At 59.2% G+C, this 17,196-nt stretch overlaps 3 protein-coding genes across 3 annotated transcripts in view; 2 read left to right on the top strand and 1 right to left on the bottom strand.

Moving 5' to 3' along the window:
- Nucleotides 1–3,506: 3,506 nt before the first annotated feature.
- On the bottom strand, nucleotides 3,507–14,568 carry ABHD8 (abhydrolase domain containing 8). Its single transcript, XM_041414888.1, has 4 exons — nucleotides 14,344–14,568; nucleotides 9,704–10,373; nucleotides 6,047–6,217; nucleotides 3,507–3,795 (listed from the first exon to the last, which is right to left on the bottom strand). The coding sequence occupies exons 2-4, from the start codon at nucleotides 10,363–10,365 to the stop codon at nucleotides 3,507–3,509; spliced, it is 1,122 nt and encodes a 373-aa protein (XP_041270822.1). The 5' UTR covers nucleotides 10,366–10,373; nucleotides 14,344–14,568.
- A 1,344-nt stretch (nucleotides 14,569–15,912) lies between these two features.
- Nucleotides 15,913–16,573, top strand: MRPL34 (mitochondrial ribosomal protein L34). The gene is made up of 2 exons (XM_041417289.1): nucleotides 15,913–16,009; nucleotides 16,102–16,573. The coding sequence occupies exons 1-2, from the start codon at nucleotides 15,933–15,935 to the stop codon at nucleotides 16,370–16,372; spliced, it is 348 nt and encodes a 115-aa protein (XP_041273223.1). The 5' UTR covers nucleotides 15,913–15,932; the 3' UTR covers nucleotides 16,373–16,573.
- Nucleotides 16,574–16,992: 419 nt separating this feature from the next.
- DDA1 (DET1 and DDB1 associated 1) overlaps nucleotides 16,993–17,196 on the top strand; it is a 4,483-nt gene continuing 4,279 nt past the window's right edge. The window contains exon 1 of the mRNA XM_041417297.1: nucleotides 16,993–17,125. Within this exon, the coding sequence (XP_041273231.1) occupies nucleotides 17,123–17,125 (3 nt within the window). The 5' untranslated portion in view covers nucleotides 16,993–17,122. The remainder of the gene's footprint in view (nucleotides 17,126–17,196) is intronic.

Raw genomic sequence — 17,196 nt, 5'->3', positions numbered from 1 at the left:
TTGGGGGGGGGGAGGGGGGGTTTTGGGGGGGAAAAGGGGGGTTTTGGGGGGGGAAAGGGGGGATTTTGGGGTGGCAAAGGGGGATTTTGGGTGGCAAAGGGGGATTTTGGGTGTAAAAGGGGGATTTTGGGTGCAAAAGGAGGATTTTGGGTGGCAAAAGGGGAATTTTGGGGTGGCAAAGGGGGATTTTGGGTGCAAAAGGGGGATTTTGGGTGGCAGAAGGGGATTTTGGGGTGGCAGAGGGGGATTTTGGGTGTAAAAGGGGGATTTTGGGTGGCAAAAGGGGGTTTTGGGGTGGCAAAAGGGGGATTTTGGGGTGGCAAAGGGGGATTTTGGGGTGGCAAAGGGGGATTTTGGGGTGGAAAAGGGGGATTTTAAGGTGGCAAAAGGGGATTTTGGGGGGCAGGGGTTGGCAGAGGATGAGCCCTCGGCAGCAGCAGCGTGTTGCACTCACACTGCTCACACGGGGGGCACAAATCCCAGCCCAGCCCAGGAATCTGCTCAGGGTCAAATCCTTCCTCTGAATCCCGAATTTCCAGGGCTGAGTTGACTTTTTCTGACAAAGGAGCAATAAATTCATTTTCTCTGAAAGACTCCGGTGTCTCAGCGCCGCTCCCTCATTCCTCTCTTTAAAAAATCGTCTCACACAGCAAATTTTCTATTTTATTTCCTTTTTAGTTTCTGTTTTATGTTATAACCTAAAACCGTGTTTACCACACTGCTTAGGAGAATGAACACAGCATCCCTTTCTAGAATGTTCATCTGAATATTTGCAAAAGCCGCTCATAAAATCCCCGTTTGTCACAGCCCGAGGGCCAGGCCACCTCTGAGGGGACAGCCCTGGTGGCACCTGGGGCGGTGGCGCTGGGTGGGCAAAGAGAATTTCCCTGATTGGTGGTGTTGTGGGGGTTTTGGGGGATTGGGGCCACCTCTGCTGGCCCTGTGTCCCCTCTGCTGGCCCTGTGTCACCTCCCCTGGTCCTGTGTCCCTCCTGTGTCCCCTCTCCTGTGTCCCCTCTCCTGGCCCGGTGTCGCCTCCAGGTCACGGGGATCGAGGTCCAGTTGATGGCACTGGTGGCACCAGGCAGTGCTGGTTTGGGGACACCGGGTGGCACTGAGCAGTGCCGGTTTGGGGACACTGTGGACACTGGTGGCACTGGTGGCACTGAGCAGTGTCAGTTTGGGGACATTGGGGACACTGGTGGCACTGAGCAGTGTCAGTTTGGGGACACTGGGGACACTGGTGGCGCTGGTGGCGCCGGGCAGTGCCGGTTTGGGGACACTGTACCCCTCATTCCCAATCCCAAATCCCCCAGCCCCCGTTCCCATCCCAAATCCCCCATTCCCAATCCCACAGACCCCAACCCTCCCAGTGCAGTCCGGGGGGCGTCCCGGGGCTGACCCCAACCCCCGTGGGTGCTGTCCCCAACCCCCGTGGGTGCTGTCCCCAGTCCCCGTGGGTGCTGTCCCCAATCCCGGTGGGTGCTGTCCCCAATCCCCGTGGGTGCTGTCCCCAAACCCCCGTGGGTGCTGTCCCCAATCCCGGTGGGTGCTGTCCCCAACCCCCGTGGGTGCTGTCCCCAGTCTCTGTGGGTGCTGTCCCCAGTCCCGGTGGTGCCACCCTTGTCCCCGTGCCCCCCCCAGGCCTGTGGCCGCTGGCCGGGCCCGGGTGGCACCAGGGTGTCCTCGTCCTGCACCGCGCCATGAGCGGCTTGGGGACAGCCCCGGGCCACCCTCAGCACCCCAGGGTGACACTGAGCCCCCAAGGTGACACCGAGCACCCCAGGGTGACACTGAGCCCCCAAGGTGACACCGAGCACCCCAAGGTGACACTGAACACCCCAGGCTGCCCAGGCTGACACCGAGCACCCCAAGGTGACACCGAGCACCCCAGGGTGACACTGAGCCCTCAAGGTGACACCGAGCACCCCAAGGTGACACTGAACACCCCAAGGTGACACCGAGCACCCCAGGGTGACACTGAGCCCCCAAGGTGACACTGAACACCCCAGGCTGCCCAGGCTGACACCGAGCACCCCAAGGTGACACCGAGCACCCCAGGGTGACACTGAGCCCCCAAGGTGACACCGAGCACCCCAAGGTGACACTGAACACCCCAAGGTGACACCGAGCACCCCAGGGTGACACTGAACACCCCAGGCTGACACCGAGCACCCCAGGGTGACACTGAACACCCCAAAGTGACACCGAGCACCCAAGGGTGACACCGAGCACCCCAGGGTGACACCGAGCACCCCAGGGTGACACCGAGTGTCCTGGCACAGGCTGGCACGGGCTGGCGTTGGGCACGGCTTTACTGGGTGACACGGACACGGCGGTGGCAGCGGCGGTGGCAGCACGACAGGAATGTGGCTCCCGGAGGGAGGGGACAGAGCTGTGACCCCGCGGGCGGCGCGTGGCATTTTTGGGGGCGTTGGTGGCGGTTTTGGGGTAAAATTCTCATTATGAGACAGCAGCGGGCGGGGCTGGCACGGGGGACACTCTGGGGACATCCATGGGGACATCGCGGGGTCCCCTGAGCCCCTCGGTGCGGTGCCAGCCCCGTGTGGGGCAGGGGACAGGGCGGGGACAAGGGACAGGGGGGGTGTCCGCGGGGTCGGCGCCTTCTTTGGTTTGAATGTCGGGAATTTTGGGGTGGGGGGGGACAGGTGGCGCCTCCCGGCACTGCGGGTGGCACCGGGGACATCCTCGGGTGGCTCCTCCGGTCGTGCCCGGCTCCGGGAATGGGGCAAGGTGTCCCATGTCCCTGTGCCAGCCCTGGCAGCGCCCTTTGGTGCACCTTGGGACAGTGAAAATTGTCCCATTTCAATGCCAAAGTGTCCCTACCCATGTCCCTGCTCATGCCAAGGTGTCACTGTCCCATGTCCCTGTCCCTGTGCCATCCCTGGAACTCCCTGTCCCTTAGAGCACCCTGGGACAGTGCAGAGTGTCCCGTGTCCCTGTGCCCTGCCCCTGCCCCACGGCCCGTGTCCCTGCCCATGCCAAGGTGTCCCTGTCCCATCCCTGGAACTCCCTGTCCCTTGGAGCACCCTGGGACAGCGCAGAGTGTCCCTGTCCCGTGTCCCTGTCCCGTGTCCCTGTCCCGTGTCCATCCCTGGAGCTGGAGCTGTCCCTTAGAGCACCCTGGGACAGTGTAGTGTCTCTGTCCCGTGTCCCTGTGCCCTGCCCCTGTCCCACGGCCCGTGTCCCTGCCCATGCCAAGGTGTCCGGGTGTCCGGGGTCCCGACCCTGGTTTATCCTGCTGACAGCCCTGCAGTGACACCCGGCACCGGCTGCTGAGTTTTGTGTCCCGGGGAAACGGGCCGCTGTTTTCCTTCAGGGGCTTGAGGCCGGGTGTGGCCGGCTGCCTGCTGAAATCCCCCCAAATCTCCCCCAAATCTCCCCCCAATTCCCCCACATTTTCCTCCAATTCCCTGTCCCCATCCCTCAGATCACTGGACATTTTCCCCCCCCCCCTCCCTCCCTCCCTCTCTCCCCACGTCCCCATCAGCCACCCCCCATTTTTTTGGGGGGGGGGCAGATCCCCCACCCCCCTTCCCGGGGGTGCCAGCCCCGTACCTCTGCCATCCTCTGGTCCTCCTCGATGGGCACGAACTTGTCGTGCATGCCGTGCACCAGCAGCACGGGCACGGCCAGCTCGGCGTGGTACAGCTCGTCCCCCTCGGGCCAGTACTGCCCGCTCATGGTGGCACGCAGCACGAAGGACGAGACGTTGAAGGCGTTGCCCTCCTTCAGCAGCTGCTTCTCTTTGGCACCTTGGCGGGCAAAGCCGGCCCTGGCACGGGGGGGAGAGGGCTCAGCGCGGAATTCGGGGGGTTGGCAGCAAAGGGGGGCATCCCAGACCTCCCGAAAGTCACGCTTTGCATCCCAGACCCCACAAAAGTCACACTTTGTCACCTCTCTCGGGGTGGCAGTGCCAGGATGAGCCCCAGCCCCACAAAAGTCACACTTTGTCACCTCCCTGGCGGTGGCAGTTGCCAGGATGAACCCCAGCCCCCCAAAAGTCACACTTCGTCACCTCCCTGGCGGTGGCAGTGCCAGAGCCCCTGGGTGGTGGCAGATTTCAGTCCTCAGAAGTCGCTCTGTCAGCTTCCTTGGGGTGGCAGTGCCAGGATGAACCCCAGCCCCCCAAAAGTCACACTTTGTCACCTCCCTCAGGGTGGCAGTGCCAGGGTGAGCCTCCTGAGAGGTGGCACAAATTCCACACTCTGCCCCCTTCCTCGGGGTGGCAGTGCCAGGGTGAGCCCCTGGGTGGTGGCAGGGGATTCCAGCCCTCAAAAGTCACTCTCTGTCCCCTCCCTCAGGATGGTAGTGCCAGGATGGTTTATCCTGCTGACAGCCCTGCAGTGACACCGGCACCGGCTGCTGAGTTTGGTGTCCCAGGGAAACGGGCCGCTGTTTTCCTTCAGGGGCTTGAGGCCGGGTGTGGCCGGCTGCCTGCTGAAATCCCCCCAAATCTCCCCCAAATCTCCCCCCAATTCCCCCACATTTTCCTCCAATTCCTCCAAATCTCACCTAAACCCCCAAATCTCCCCCTAAACTGCCCAAATTCCCATTTTCCCCCAGAAGCTGCTGCAGTGCCCCTATTCCTTCTTTGACGTCGTTTACATCCACAACGGGCTGGACGAGGAGGACGAGAGCAGCTGGAAGGTAAAGGGGACAAATTCCCCTAAATTCCCCAAATTCCCCACAGTTCCTTCCAATTCCTCTCTTTCCTCCCCAAATCCTCTTTCCCCCCCCCCCAAAATTCCCCCATTTTCCCCTCATTTGTCCCCATTTTTCCTTTTTTAATTTTCTTTCATTCTTTCTTATTCTTAATTTTTCCCCCATTTCCCCCCCGGGACCCCCCTGGGTGACATGGGACCCCCTCTGGGTGGCACGGGACCCCCCCTGGGTGGCACAGGAGCCCCCCTGGGTGGCACAGGACCCTTCCCCAAGCTGTGACTCCCTTGAGGAAGCCCCAAGCCAGGCAGGGGTCAGGCAGTGCAGCACACACACACAGGGGGGCACAGGAAGCCCCCAGCCCCAGAAGGTGTCCCCTCCCTCAGCAGTGGTAGTGCCAGGCTGACCCCTGGGGGACATGGGACCCCCTCTGGGTGGCACGGGACCCCTCCCCAGGCTTGACTCACTTGAGGAAGCTCAAGGCCAGGCAGGGGGACAGGCAGTGCAGCACACATACACAGGGGGCACAGGAAGCCCCCAGCCCCAGAAGGTGTCCCCTCCCTCAGCAGTGGTAGTGCCAGGCTGACCCCTGGGGGACATGGGACCCCCTCTGGGTGGCACGGGACCCCTCCCCAGGCTTGACTCACTTGAGGAAGCTCAAGGCCAGGCAGGGGGACAGGCAGTGCAGCACACATACACAGGGGGCACAGGAAGCCCCCAGCCCCAGAAGGTGTCCCCTCCCTCAGCAGTGGTAGTGCCAGGCTGACCCCTGGGGGACATGGGACCCCCTCTGGGTGGCACGGGACCCCTCCCCAGGCTTGACTCACTTGAGGAAGCTCAAGGCCAGGCAGGGGGACAGGCAGTGCAGCACACACACACAGGGGGGCACAGGAAGCCCCCAGCCCCAGAAGGTGTCCCCTCCCTCAGCAGTGGCAGTGCCAGGCTGACCCCTGGGTGACATGGGACCCCCTCTGGGTGGCACGGGACTCCTCCCCAGGCTTGACTCACTTGAGGAAGCTCCAGGCCAGGCAGGGGGACAGGCAGTGCAGCACACACACACGGGGGCACAGGAAGCCCCCAGCCCCCTGGCAATGCCAAGGTGCCCCCTGGGTGGCACAGGACCTCCTCCAGGTGGCACAGGACCGCTCCCCAGGCTGTGACTCACTTGAGGAAGCTCCAGGCCAGGCAGGGGGACAGGCAGTGCAGCACACACACACGGGGGCACAGGAAGCCCCCAGCCCCCTGGCAATGCCAAGGTGCCCCCTGGGTGGCACAGGACCCCCTCTGGGTGGCACGGGACCCACCCTGGGTGGCACAGGACCTCCTCCAGGTGGCACAGGACCCCTCCCCAGGCTGTGACTCACTTGAGGAAGCTCCAGGCCAGGCAGGGGGACAGGCAGTGCAGCACGCAGGGCGGCAGGTTGAAGATGGAGCACAGGCTGGGCTCCAGCGCCGTGGGGCCGCCCCCGTTGATCATGATCACCTTGTGCACCAGCTCGGGGTACTCGTGAGCCAGGAACGTGCAGAAGGACACCCTGAAAGGGTTAAAAATGACCACAGAATTATTGGCTTGCGCTATTTTAATTATTAATGATAGCAATTTTATTAATTATATTGATTGTGATCGCTTTGTGCACCAGGTCGGGGTACTCATGAGACAGGAACGTGCAGAAGAACACCCTGAAAGGGTTAAAAATAACCACGGAGTGCTTGGCTTTCACTATTTTAAACACTAATGATAGGAATTATAGCAATTATAGTAATTTTATTAATTATATTAATTAGTTGATTGTGATCACTTTGTGCCCCAGCTCCGGGCACTTTGTACCAGGAAGGTGCAGAAGGACACCCTGAAAGGGTTAAAATAACCACAGAGTTATTGGCTTTCCCCATTTTAATTATTAATTACAGTAATTATAGTAACTTCATTAATTATATTAGTTGATTGTGATCACTTTGTGCCCCAGCTCTGGGCACTCCTGTGCCAGGAAGGTGCAGAAGGACACCCTGAAAGGGTTAAAAATAACCACGGAGTGCACGGCTTTCCCCATTTCAATTATTAATTACACTAATTACATTGATGATATTGATAGTGATCACTTTGTGCCAGGAAGGTGCAGAAGGACGCCCTGAGGGGACATGGGGACACGGTGCCAGCGTGGCAGGGACGGGGACAGCGGGGCAAGGTGTCCCTGTGCCACCCCGGGGTCCCATGGCCGTGTCCCTGTCCCTGTGCCATCCCTGGGGCCCCATGGCCGTGTCCCTGTGCCACCCCTGGGGTCCCATGGCCGTGTCCCTGTCCCTGTGCCACCCCTGGGGTCCCATGGCCGTGTCCCTGTCCCTGTGCCATCCCTGGGGCCCCATGGCCGTGTCCCTGTGCCACCCCTGGGGCCCCATGTCCCTGTCCCTGTGCCATCCCTGGGGTCCCATGGCCGTGTCCCTGTGCCATCCCTGGGGTCCCATGGCCGTGTCCCTGTCCCTGTGCCATCCCTGGGGTCCCATGGCCGTGTCCCTGTGCCATCCCTGGGGTCCCATGGCCGTGTCCCTGTCCCTGTGCCATCCCTGGCAGCGTCCCTTGGAGCGCCCTGGGACAGGGCAGTGCTCCATGCCAATCCAAGGTGTCCCTGCCATGTCCCTGCCACGTCCCTGCCCATGCCAAGGTGTCCCTGCCATGTCCCTGCCCATGTCCCATGTCCCTGCCCATGCCAAGATGTCCCTGCCCATGTCTCATGTTCCATGTCCCTGCCATATCCCTGCCCATGTCCCATGCCTCTGCCCATGTCTCTGCCCATGCCAAGGTGTCCCTGCCATGTCCCTGCCCATTCCAAGGTGTCCCTGCCATGTCCCTGCCCATGCCAAGGTGTCCCTGCCATGTCCCTGCCCATGTCCCATGTCCCTGCCCATGCCAAGGTGTCCCTGCCCATGCCAAGGTGTCCCTGCCATGTCCCTGCCCATGTCCCATGTCCCTGCCCATGCCAAGATGTCCCTGCCCATGTCTCATGTTCCATGTCCCTGCCATATCCCTGCCCATGTCCCATGCCTCTGCCCATGTCTCTGCCCATGCCAAGGTGTCCCTGCCATGTCCCTGCCCATTCCAAGGTGTCCCTGCCATGTCCCTGCCCATGCCAAGGGGGACAGTGCAGTGCTCCGTGCCAATCCAAGGTGTCCCTGCCATGTCCCTGTCCCATGTCCCATGTCCCACATCCCTGCCTATGCCAAGATGTCCCTGCCCATGTCCCATGTTCCATGTCCCTGCCATGTCCCTGCCCATGCCAAGGTGTCCCTGCCATGTCCCTGCCCATGTCCCATGTCCCTGTCCCATGCCCCTGCCCATGTCCCTACCCATTCCAAGGTGTCCCTGCCCATGTCCCATTTCCCATGTCCCTGCCATGTCCCTACCCATGCCAAGGTGTCCCTGCCATGTCCCATGTCCCTACCATGTCCCTGCCCATGTCCCATGTCCCTGCCCATGCCAAGGTGTCCCTGCCCATCCCTGTGCCACCCTGGCAGTGTCCCTCGGTTCCCGAGGGGATTTCCCCCTCCCTCCCCACCCCAAGGCTCCAGCAGCCACCCCACATTTGGGGGGCAGAGTCCCCAACCCCCTTTGAGGGCAGGACTTGGTGCCCCCTGCCCAGCCCAGCCCCCGGTGCCCCCCAGGCTGCCCCGGCCTCATCCCGGGCCTTCTCCTCGTCATGTCCCTGCCCATGTCCCATGTCCCATGTCCCTGCCCATGCCAAGGTGTCCCTGCCATGTCCCATGTCCCTGTCCCTGCCCATGCCAAGGTGTCCCTGCCCATCCCTGTGCCACCCTGGCAGTGTCCCTCGGTTCCCGAGGGGATTTCCCCCTCCCTCCCCATCCCAAGGCTCCAGCAGCCACCCCACATTTGGGGGGCAGAGTCCCCAACCCCCTTTGAGGGCAGGACTTGGTGCCCCCTGCCCAGCCCAGCCCCCGGTGCCCCCCAGGCTGCCCCGGCCTCATCCCGGGCCTTCTCCTCGTTAGGCTCCACCTAATCAGGAGCCCTAATCCTGGCTTATCCTATTTATAGTCCCTGCCCTTGCACTTCCCTCTCGGGATTAGCTGGGCACTGAGATGGTGCCCACAACAAGGGCACCCAGGAGCTCTGAATCCTTGGAGAAACGGGATGAAAATGGGATAAAAATGGGATAAATGGGATAAAAATGGGATAAACGGCATAAAAATGGGATAAAAAGAATGGGAATCCCAAACTCCTAAACTATGGGATTTGTGACCATTCCCATTTTCCAGGATGATCCCACCCCACTCCCAGCCCCTTACCCATAGGAGTGCCCAATGAGGATGTTCCTTTTCTTGGGAAACACTTCAACAGAACCCAAGGATTCTGGAGCTCCAACTCCCAGAATAAATGGGATCAATCCCTCAAAATGGGAACCCCACTCTCCTAAAACCCGGGATTTGTGACCATTCCCATTTTCCAGCCCATTCCCAGCTCCTTACTTGTAGGAGTGCCCGATGAGAATGTTCCATTTCTTGGCGTAGCGCTTGAACAGAGCCCAAGGATTCTAGAGCTCCAACTCCCAGGATAATCCCAAAACGGGAACCCCACTCCCCTAAAACCTGGGATTTGTGACCATTCCCATTTTCCAGGATGATCCCAGCTGCTTACCCATAGGAGTGCCCCAGTGAGGATGTTCTTTTTGTTGAGGATGTTCTTTTTGTTTGGTGTTCAACAGAGCCCAAGGATTCTGGAGCTCCAACTCCCAGAATAAATGGGATCAATCCCTCAAAATGGGAACTCCACTCCCCTAAAACCCGGGATTTGTGTCCATTCCCATTTTCCAGGATGATCCCAGCCCCTTACCCATAGGAGTGCCCCATGAGGATGTTCCTTTCCTTGGCATAGCACTTGAACAGAACCCAAGGATTCTGGAGCTCCAACTCCCAGAATAAATGGGATCAATCCCTCAAAACGGGAACCCCACACCCCTAAACCCCGGGATTTGTGTCCATTCCCATTCTCCACCCCATTCCCAGCCCCTCACCCGTAGGAGTGCCCGATGAGGATGTTCCTTTTCTTGGCGTAGCGCTTGAACACGGCCCTCATGTCCTCGGCCAGCGCGTAGAAGGTGTAGGCGGCGGCCACGGGCGGCGCCGAGCTGCAGCCGTGCCCCGCCAAATCCGGCGCCACCACCTCGTAGCCCAGCTTGGAGAAGAACTCCAGCTGCTCCTTCCAGATGTCCAAAGAGCCGCCGACGCCGTGGATGAAGAACAGCACCACGTCCCCGTGCGTGCCCTTGCAGCTGGTGATGCGCTTCTTGCAGTCCACCGTCACCACCCTCTTGGGCTTGCGCTTGCGGCGCTTGGCCGCCGCTCCGGCGGGATCCGGCGCTCCCGGCTCGCCGTTGGCGTCGGGCAGCGGGCACCGCGGGGCCTGGGCCTCGCTCAGGTTCTCGATCAGCAGCTGCCCGTTGCGGTAGAGCGTGATGCGGCGCGGGCAGCGCACGGCGCCGCGCTCCGGGGAGCGCGGGGAGCGCGGGGAGCGCGGGCGCTCGGGAACGCTGTGGCGGATGCGGAGGATCCGGCCGGGCTTCACCTCCAGGAAGGTGAAGCCGTCGCTGGACTCAACGCTGTCCAGAGGCCCCACGGCGTTGGGGGTCTTGCCCAGCAGGCAGCAGAGGAAGCCGTCGGTGATGCTGGTCAGCATGGTGATGCCTGGGGAAATGGGGGGAAATCGGGGGGAAATGGGGTTCAGTCCCAGTTCCAGCGGAGGGTTGTGGCAGTGGGAACCTGTTGGTGATGCTGGTCAGCATGGGGATCCATGGAAAATGGGGAAATGGGGGAAAATTGGGGGGAAATGTGGGAAGAACGTGGGGGAAATGGGGGGAAAATGGGCTGGGAAATGGGGCAAATAGGGATTCAGCCCTGATTCCAGCAGCTGGGGACCTGTCAGTGATGCTGGTCAGCATTGTGATCCCTTGAAAAATGGGGAAAATGTGGGGAAATGGGGAGAAAATGGGGAAAATGGGGTTCAGTCCCAGTTCCAGCAGAGGGTTGTGGCAGTGGGAACCTGTTGGTGATGCTGGTCAACATGGGGATCCATAGAAAATGGGGGAAAATAGGGGGAAAATGGGGGGAAATGGGGGGAAAATTTAGGCAAAATGTTGGATAATGGGGAAGGAAAAATGGGGAAAATGTGGGAAAATTGGGGGAAATGGGGAGAAAATGGGGAAAATGGGATTCAGTCCTAGTTCCAGCAGAGGGTTGTGGCAGTGGGAACCTGTTGGTGATGCTGGTCAACATGGGGATCCATAGAAAATGGGGGAAAATAGGGGGAAAATGGGGGGAAATGGGGGGAAAATTTAGGCAAAATGTTGGATAATGGGGAAAAAAACATGGGGAAATGGGGGGGAAAATGTGAAAATGGGGGGGAAACAGGGTTGGGCAAAATGTTGGATAATGGCGAATAATGGGGGGAAATGGGGAAAAAAACATGGGGAAATGGGGGGGAAAATGTGAAAATGGGGGGGAAACAGGGAAAAATGGGGAAGACAGGAATTCAGCCCTGATTCCAGCAGCTGGGGACCTGTCAGTGATGCTGGTCAGCATTGTGGTCCCTGAAAAATGGGGGAAAATGTGGGAAAACAGGGAAAGCATGGAAAAATGTGGAAAACCAGGGGAAAATGTGGAAACGTAGAAAATTCCCCCTCCTGCTTTTTTCTGGGGCACATCCCTGTCCCCAAGCCCTGGAGTTCCCATCACAGCTCTTGGAAAAGGGATTTGTTCTGGCTGAAGGAAAAACCTGGGAAAAAAAAAAAGCCTGTTCGGAACAGAAAATTCCCTTTTCCCAACAAATGTGGAGCTCAGGGAAGCTCCAGCCACGGGAATTCATTATTTATCCCATAAAAGATAAAAATTTATCCTGCAAAATTGAAATGTTTGTCCCATTAAATATCAACACGGCTGCGGTCGGAAGCAGCATCCCAGGTGGGAATTAAAATTGAATTAAAATCGAATTAAAATCTCTCCACAAAACAAACGAAGGAATGTGGGGGGGTGGGATTATCCTGGCTGTTCCCAAAGCTCGCTGCTGGAGTTGAAATCTTGGGATTTTGGGAATATTCAGGGAGAAGCTGGTGGGAATGGGGGCACGGAGGTTGGGAATGGGTTAATTGTGGCTGAGGGGAAAACGAACGCGGTGAATTATTGATGGCAGCGGGAGGAGCGAGCGGGATCCGAGCGCTGGTCCTGAGGGATCCTGAGCCCATTCCTGTGGGATCCTGATCCCAGATCCCCTTCCTGAGGGATCCCAGATCCCAAATCCCATTCCAGCAGGATCTCAGATTCCATTCCAGCAGGATCCCAAATCCCATTCCAGCAGCATCCCAGTTCCCATTCCAGCAGGATCCCAGTTCCCATTCCAGCAGGATCCCAGTTCCCATTCCAGCAGGATCCCAGTTCCCATTCCAGCAGGATCTCAGATCCCATTCCTGTGGGATCCCAGATCCCAGTTCCCATTCCTGCAGGACCCCAGAGATCCATTCCCTGGATCTGCCCATTCCCGATGGAAATCCAGACAAACCCACCTGATATCCTGGAATTAAGGCTGGAAAATCCCTCTGGCATCCCAAAATCCAACCTGCCCAGAGCTTCCAGGGGTAAATCCCAGCCTCACTCCTGGATCCCCATATTCCCAAATTCCCAGATTTCTGGATCATGGATTCCTGGATTCCCAGATTCCCAGATTCCTGGATTCCCATATTCCTGAATTCCAGATCCCCAGCTCCTCAGATGTCCAGATTCCCAGATATCAAGATCCCCAGATTCCCGGATTCCCAGATCCTCACATTCCCAGATCCCTGGATCCCCAGATTCCCGGATTCCTGGATTCCCAGATCCCCACATTCCCAGATTCCTGGATTCCCAGATCCCCACATTCCCAGATTCCCAGATTCCTGGATTCCCAGATTCCCGGATTCCCAGATTCCTGGATTCCCAGATTCCCGGATTCCCGGATTCCCAGATCCCCACATTCCCAGATTCCCGGATTCCCAGATTCCTGGATTCCCAGATTCCTGGATCCCCAGATTCCCGTCTCCCGTCTCCCACCTCCCCCGCGCTCCGTGCCCGGAACATCCAGGTTGGAAAGGCTGGAGCAGGATCCCGATGGATGCGGGAAGGCGGGAATGGTGCCGGTTGCCATGGAAACGGGCTGGGGTGGGGGGGGGAATTATCCCAACCAGGCTCCTTCCCAGCCCCCTCCGGCTGCCCGAGGGATCCCTGGGAAATCGGGAATCTGGGAATCTGGGATCCAGGAATCTGGGAATCCAGGATCTGGGAATTCGGGAATCTGGGAGTTTGGGAATTCAGGAATCTGGGAATTTGGGAATTCGGGAATCTGGGAATTCAGGAATTTGGGAATCTAGGATCTGGGAATCTGGGAATCTAGGAATGCAGAATCTGGGAATCCAGGATCTGGGAATTCAGGAATGTGGGAAATTTGGAATCCAGGAATATGAGAATCTGGAAATATGGGAATCTGTGAGTTCAGGAATCTGTGAGTTCAGGAATCTGGGAATCTGGGAATTCAGGATTTCAGGAATTCAGGATTTTGGGAATTTGGGAATCCAGTGCCTGTTATGTAAGGCTGGGAATGGAAATGAGGTGGGAATGAAGGGATCCAGCCGAGGGATCCTGCCTTGGGATCCTGGCACCGGGACTGGCACAGGGGACACGGGAATGGCACAGGGGACTGGGGATCAGGGTTTGGGGTTGGGATCAGGATTTGGGATCAGGATTTGGAATCTGGGGTTGGGATCAGGGTTTGGGATCTGGGGTTGGGATCAGGGTTTGGAATCAGGAGCATTTGGGATCTGGGGTTGGGATCAGGATTTGGGATCTGGGTTTGGAATCAGGGTTTGGAATCAGGAGCCTTTGGGATCTGGGTTTGGGATCAGGATTTGGGATCTGGGTTTGGAATCAGGGTTTGGGATCTGGGGTTGGGATCAGGGTTTGGAATCAGGAGCCTTTGGGATCAGGGTTTGGGATCAGGATTTGGGATCTGGGTTTGGGATCAGGGTTTGGGATCTGGGGTTGGGATCAGGGTTTGGAATCAGGAGCCTTTGGGATCAGGGTTTGGGATCAGGGGTTGGGATCTGGGTTTGGAATCAGGGTTTGGAATCAGGAGCCTTTGGGATCTGGGTTTGGGATCAGGATTTGGGATCTGGGTTTGGGATCAGGCACTGGAACAGCTCAGCCTCTCCCCTGCCACGGGCAGATTTTCCCAAAATTCCAGCCGAAATTCCTGCGGGATCAGAGCCCACTGCCCCCCCCCCCAGCAATCCTTCCCGGCCGTTGCATCACGAGGGGAGGAAGGAATGAAGGAAGAAATAAGGGAAGGAATGAAGGAAGGAATGAAGGAAGGGATAAAGGAAGGAACGAAGGAATGAAGGGATAAAGGAAGGAACGAAGGAAGCTTTTCCCAGGCTGGGTTTCCAGGATAATTCCCCCTCCTTTTCCCCCTCCCTGGCGCACCTGCACAAATCCGGGTTTTTCGCGGCTCCTCTCTGCCCCACAACATCCCAACCCCCCTCGCATCCCAGATTTTTTTTTTTTCCCCCCCATTTTTGGGTCACCCCCACCCCCAGCAGCAGGACATTCCCGCAGGGAAAAAAGCGCCGCTCACCTCATCGATGGCCCGGGGGCTCCGGGGATGCGGGGTGAGGAAAAAAAATCCTGGAATTGCGCAGAATTCCCGCTGCAAATCCTGGAATTGCGCAGGATTCCCGCTGCAAATCCTGGAATTCCGCAGGATTCCCGGTGGAGAGGCGGAGCAGGGCGGTGAAAATCCCGATTTTTTTTTTTCCAGGCGTTTTTTTTGGGGGGGGGAGAGGGAGGGAATTCCTTCAGCCCCCCCCGAAAATTCCCCAAAATCCCGAAAATTGCCCAAACCCCCCGAAGTGGCGGCCGTGCCCGCTCCGGGGGCGCTCCGGGCTCGTCCTTGGAGCGGTCGCCATGGAAAAGGCAAAGCCCAAAGGCGAGAGGGGGGCGGGACCGCGGCTGATGGACAGGAGGGGACAGGAGGGGACAGGGGCAGGGATGGGGACGGGGACAGGAGGGGACAGGGATGGGGACAGGAGGGGACAGGGGCAGGGATGGGGATGGGGACAGGAGGAGACAGGGGTGGGGACAGGGACAGGAGGGGACAGGGATGGGGACGGGGACAGGGGACAGGGATAAGGGAAAGGGACAGGGACGGGGACAAGGATGGGGACAGGGATGGGGACAGGAGGGGACAGGGGACAGGGATGGGGACAGGAGGGGACAGGGATGGGGACAGGGATGGGGACAGCTACAGGGACTGATGGACACCACGAGGGGCCACTGAGAGCTGGGGGCCGCGGCAAGGACAAGAGGGGACAAGGGGGACAGGAATAAGGGAAAGGGACAGTAGGGGACAGGGATAAGGGAAAGGGACAGTAGGGGACAGGGATAAGGGAAAGGGACAGTAGGGGACAGGGATAACAGGGATGGGGACAGGGATAAGGGAAAGGGACAGTAGGGGACAGGGACAGAGGTGGCATTTGGGACGGGGTGGTGACACCGTGGTGCTCGTGTGGTGGCAAAGGGGGCGAGTGCCATGAGAGTGGCAGTGCCACCAACGTGTCACACGCGTGGCAGTGCCAGGGGTGTGTCACTGCCACCCCCAGGAGGCCGAACACCAAAGCAGGGCTGAGTTTTGGGTTTATTTCCCCAGATTTTGGGTTTATTTGCCGGGCCACAAAAGCCGGGAGGGAAAAACCCTGGAGCTGCTCCTGCTCTTGGGATAGGGCTGGGATTGATCCCCAAAAGGAAAATCCTGGAATTGTCTGGCTCAGAGAGACCCGAAATCCCAGCCAGTCCCATCTTGGACCATCCCAGGCTGCTCCCAGCTTTCCTTGGACATTCCAGGGCTGGAATTCCCTCGCATTTCCTCCCAGGCAGGAATTCCTTCCCAAAATCCTGCCCAAATCTCCCTTTTCCGGTCCCAAATCCGCTCCCTGTGTCCTGTCCCTCCATCCCTTGTCCCAAGTCCCTCTCCAGCTCTCCTGGAGCCCTTTCAGAGCGGCTTCATGGCCTGTCGCGACATCCTGGGGGACAACCGACAGCCCCCGAGGCGACAAGGCCGCAGTGGCGCCGTTGCCATGGTAACTCCGCCACGACCCCAGGGGACTACAACCCCCATCAGCCCTTGCGGCGCAACGCCGGCTGTGATTGGCTGAGAGGACGGAGCCAATGGGAAACGGCGTTGTTGGCTGGCGGAGCAAAATGGCGGTGCTGGGCCCGGTGTGGGCGCGGGCCGGGAGCCGCAGGTACCGGGAGGGGAAATCCCAACCTTAAAATTCCAAATTTATCCTTTATTTCCCTCTCCTCACTCCTTGTTCTGCTTTAATTTCCCCCCAAGCTTTTCCCTGCTGCGTGGTTTTCCCTTCCCGCTGCTCCCAAACGCTCTGGAGCCTCTCCCCGGGCCTTCCACCGCCGCCGTTCTCTGCCGCCACCCGGTCCCAGCGTGGAATTTCCGACAAATCCGTGAAAAATCCCGGGGCAACGAGTACCAGCCCAACAACTGGAAGCGGAAGAAGACTCACGGCTGGATCAAACGGATCAGAACTCCCGGCGGGGTCGCCGTGATCTTGCGGCGGATGCTGAAGGGCAGGAAATCCCTGAGCCACTGAGGGAGCCCCGGGAATTCTGCGGGAATTCTGCTCCGGGATGGGCCCGGAGGGGGTGCCCAGCCCTGCTGGCCCTGTCACTCTGTGCCTCTGAGGGCTTTGGGGCTCGGCTGCTGCTTCAGCTGTTAAATTATCCTCGCCTTTTCCGCGCGTTTATTCCGAGTTTTTTTTTTAATTTCGTGTTTATAAACGTGGAAATGCGGAGTGTGTTGAAATCCCAGCGTGTCGCCTGGAAGTTGCTGCGTTAATTAGGGCGGGGGGTTTAATGAGGAGGGGGATCTGGCGCGTTCCGGGGCGGATATTTGAGAAGGATGGAGGGAGGGCGTGCGGAATTAGGGGATAGAACTCAGGTTTTCTTCACTCAGCAGCGCCTCCGCCCCATCCTCTGCGCTCCTGATTCCAGCATCACCTCTGGGATGGGATACAGGGAAGGAATTATCCTCTTTTTCCTCGCGCCGCTAATGAGCCGCCGCTTAATGAGCCGCTCCTTAAATGAAGAGCGGTGTCGCCGCCCAAACTACAACTCCCAGCATGCCCCGCGCTCGCTCCATCCGGGTCCTCCCGCGCTGCGCCCGCCCCGCCCTTCCGCGCGGGCACTTCCTGCTTCAACCCAACTTTCCCATCGGTGATTGACGTGCGCGACTCCCAATAGCAACGCAGCGTTCCGCGGCGCGGACCAATCGGCGCGCACGAGGCGGGCGGCCATGACAGTGGGCGGGCCGGGGCGGCTCCTCCCGGCTGGCGGCGGCGAAGATGGTACGTGAGCCCCCCGCCGCAATGGCGGCCCCGCGCCGGCCTCGGCGGCCCGCCCGCGGCTCCCGGGCCCC

This window comes from Onychostruthus taczanowskii, unplaced genomic scaffold (genome assembly GCF_017590055.1).
Source record: "Onychostruthus taczanowskii isolate IOZ18803 unplaced genomic scaffold, ASM1759005v1 scaffold106, whole genome shotgun sequence".
Taxonomy (NCBI): domain Eukaryota; kingdom Metazoa; phylum Chordata; class Aves; order Passeriformes; family Passeridae; genus Onychostruthus; species Onychostruthus taczanowskii.
Note: the sequence above shows the minus strand (reverse complement) of the source record. Positions and strands in the feature narration are given on the sequence as shown.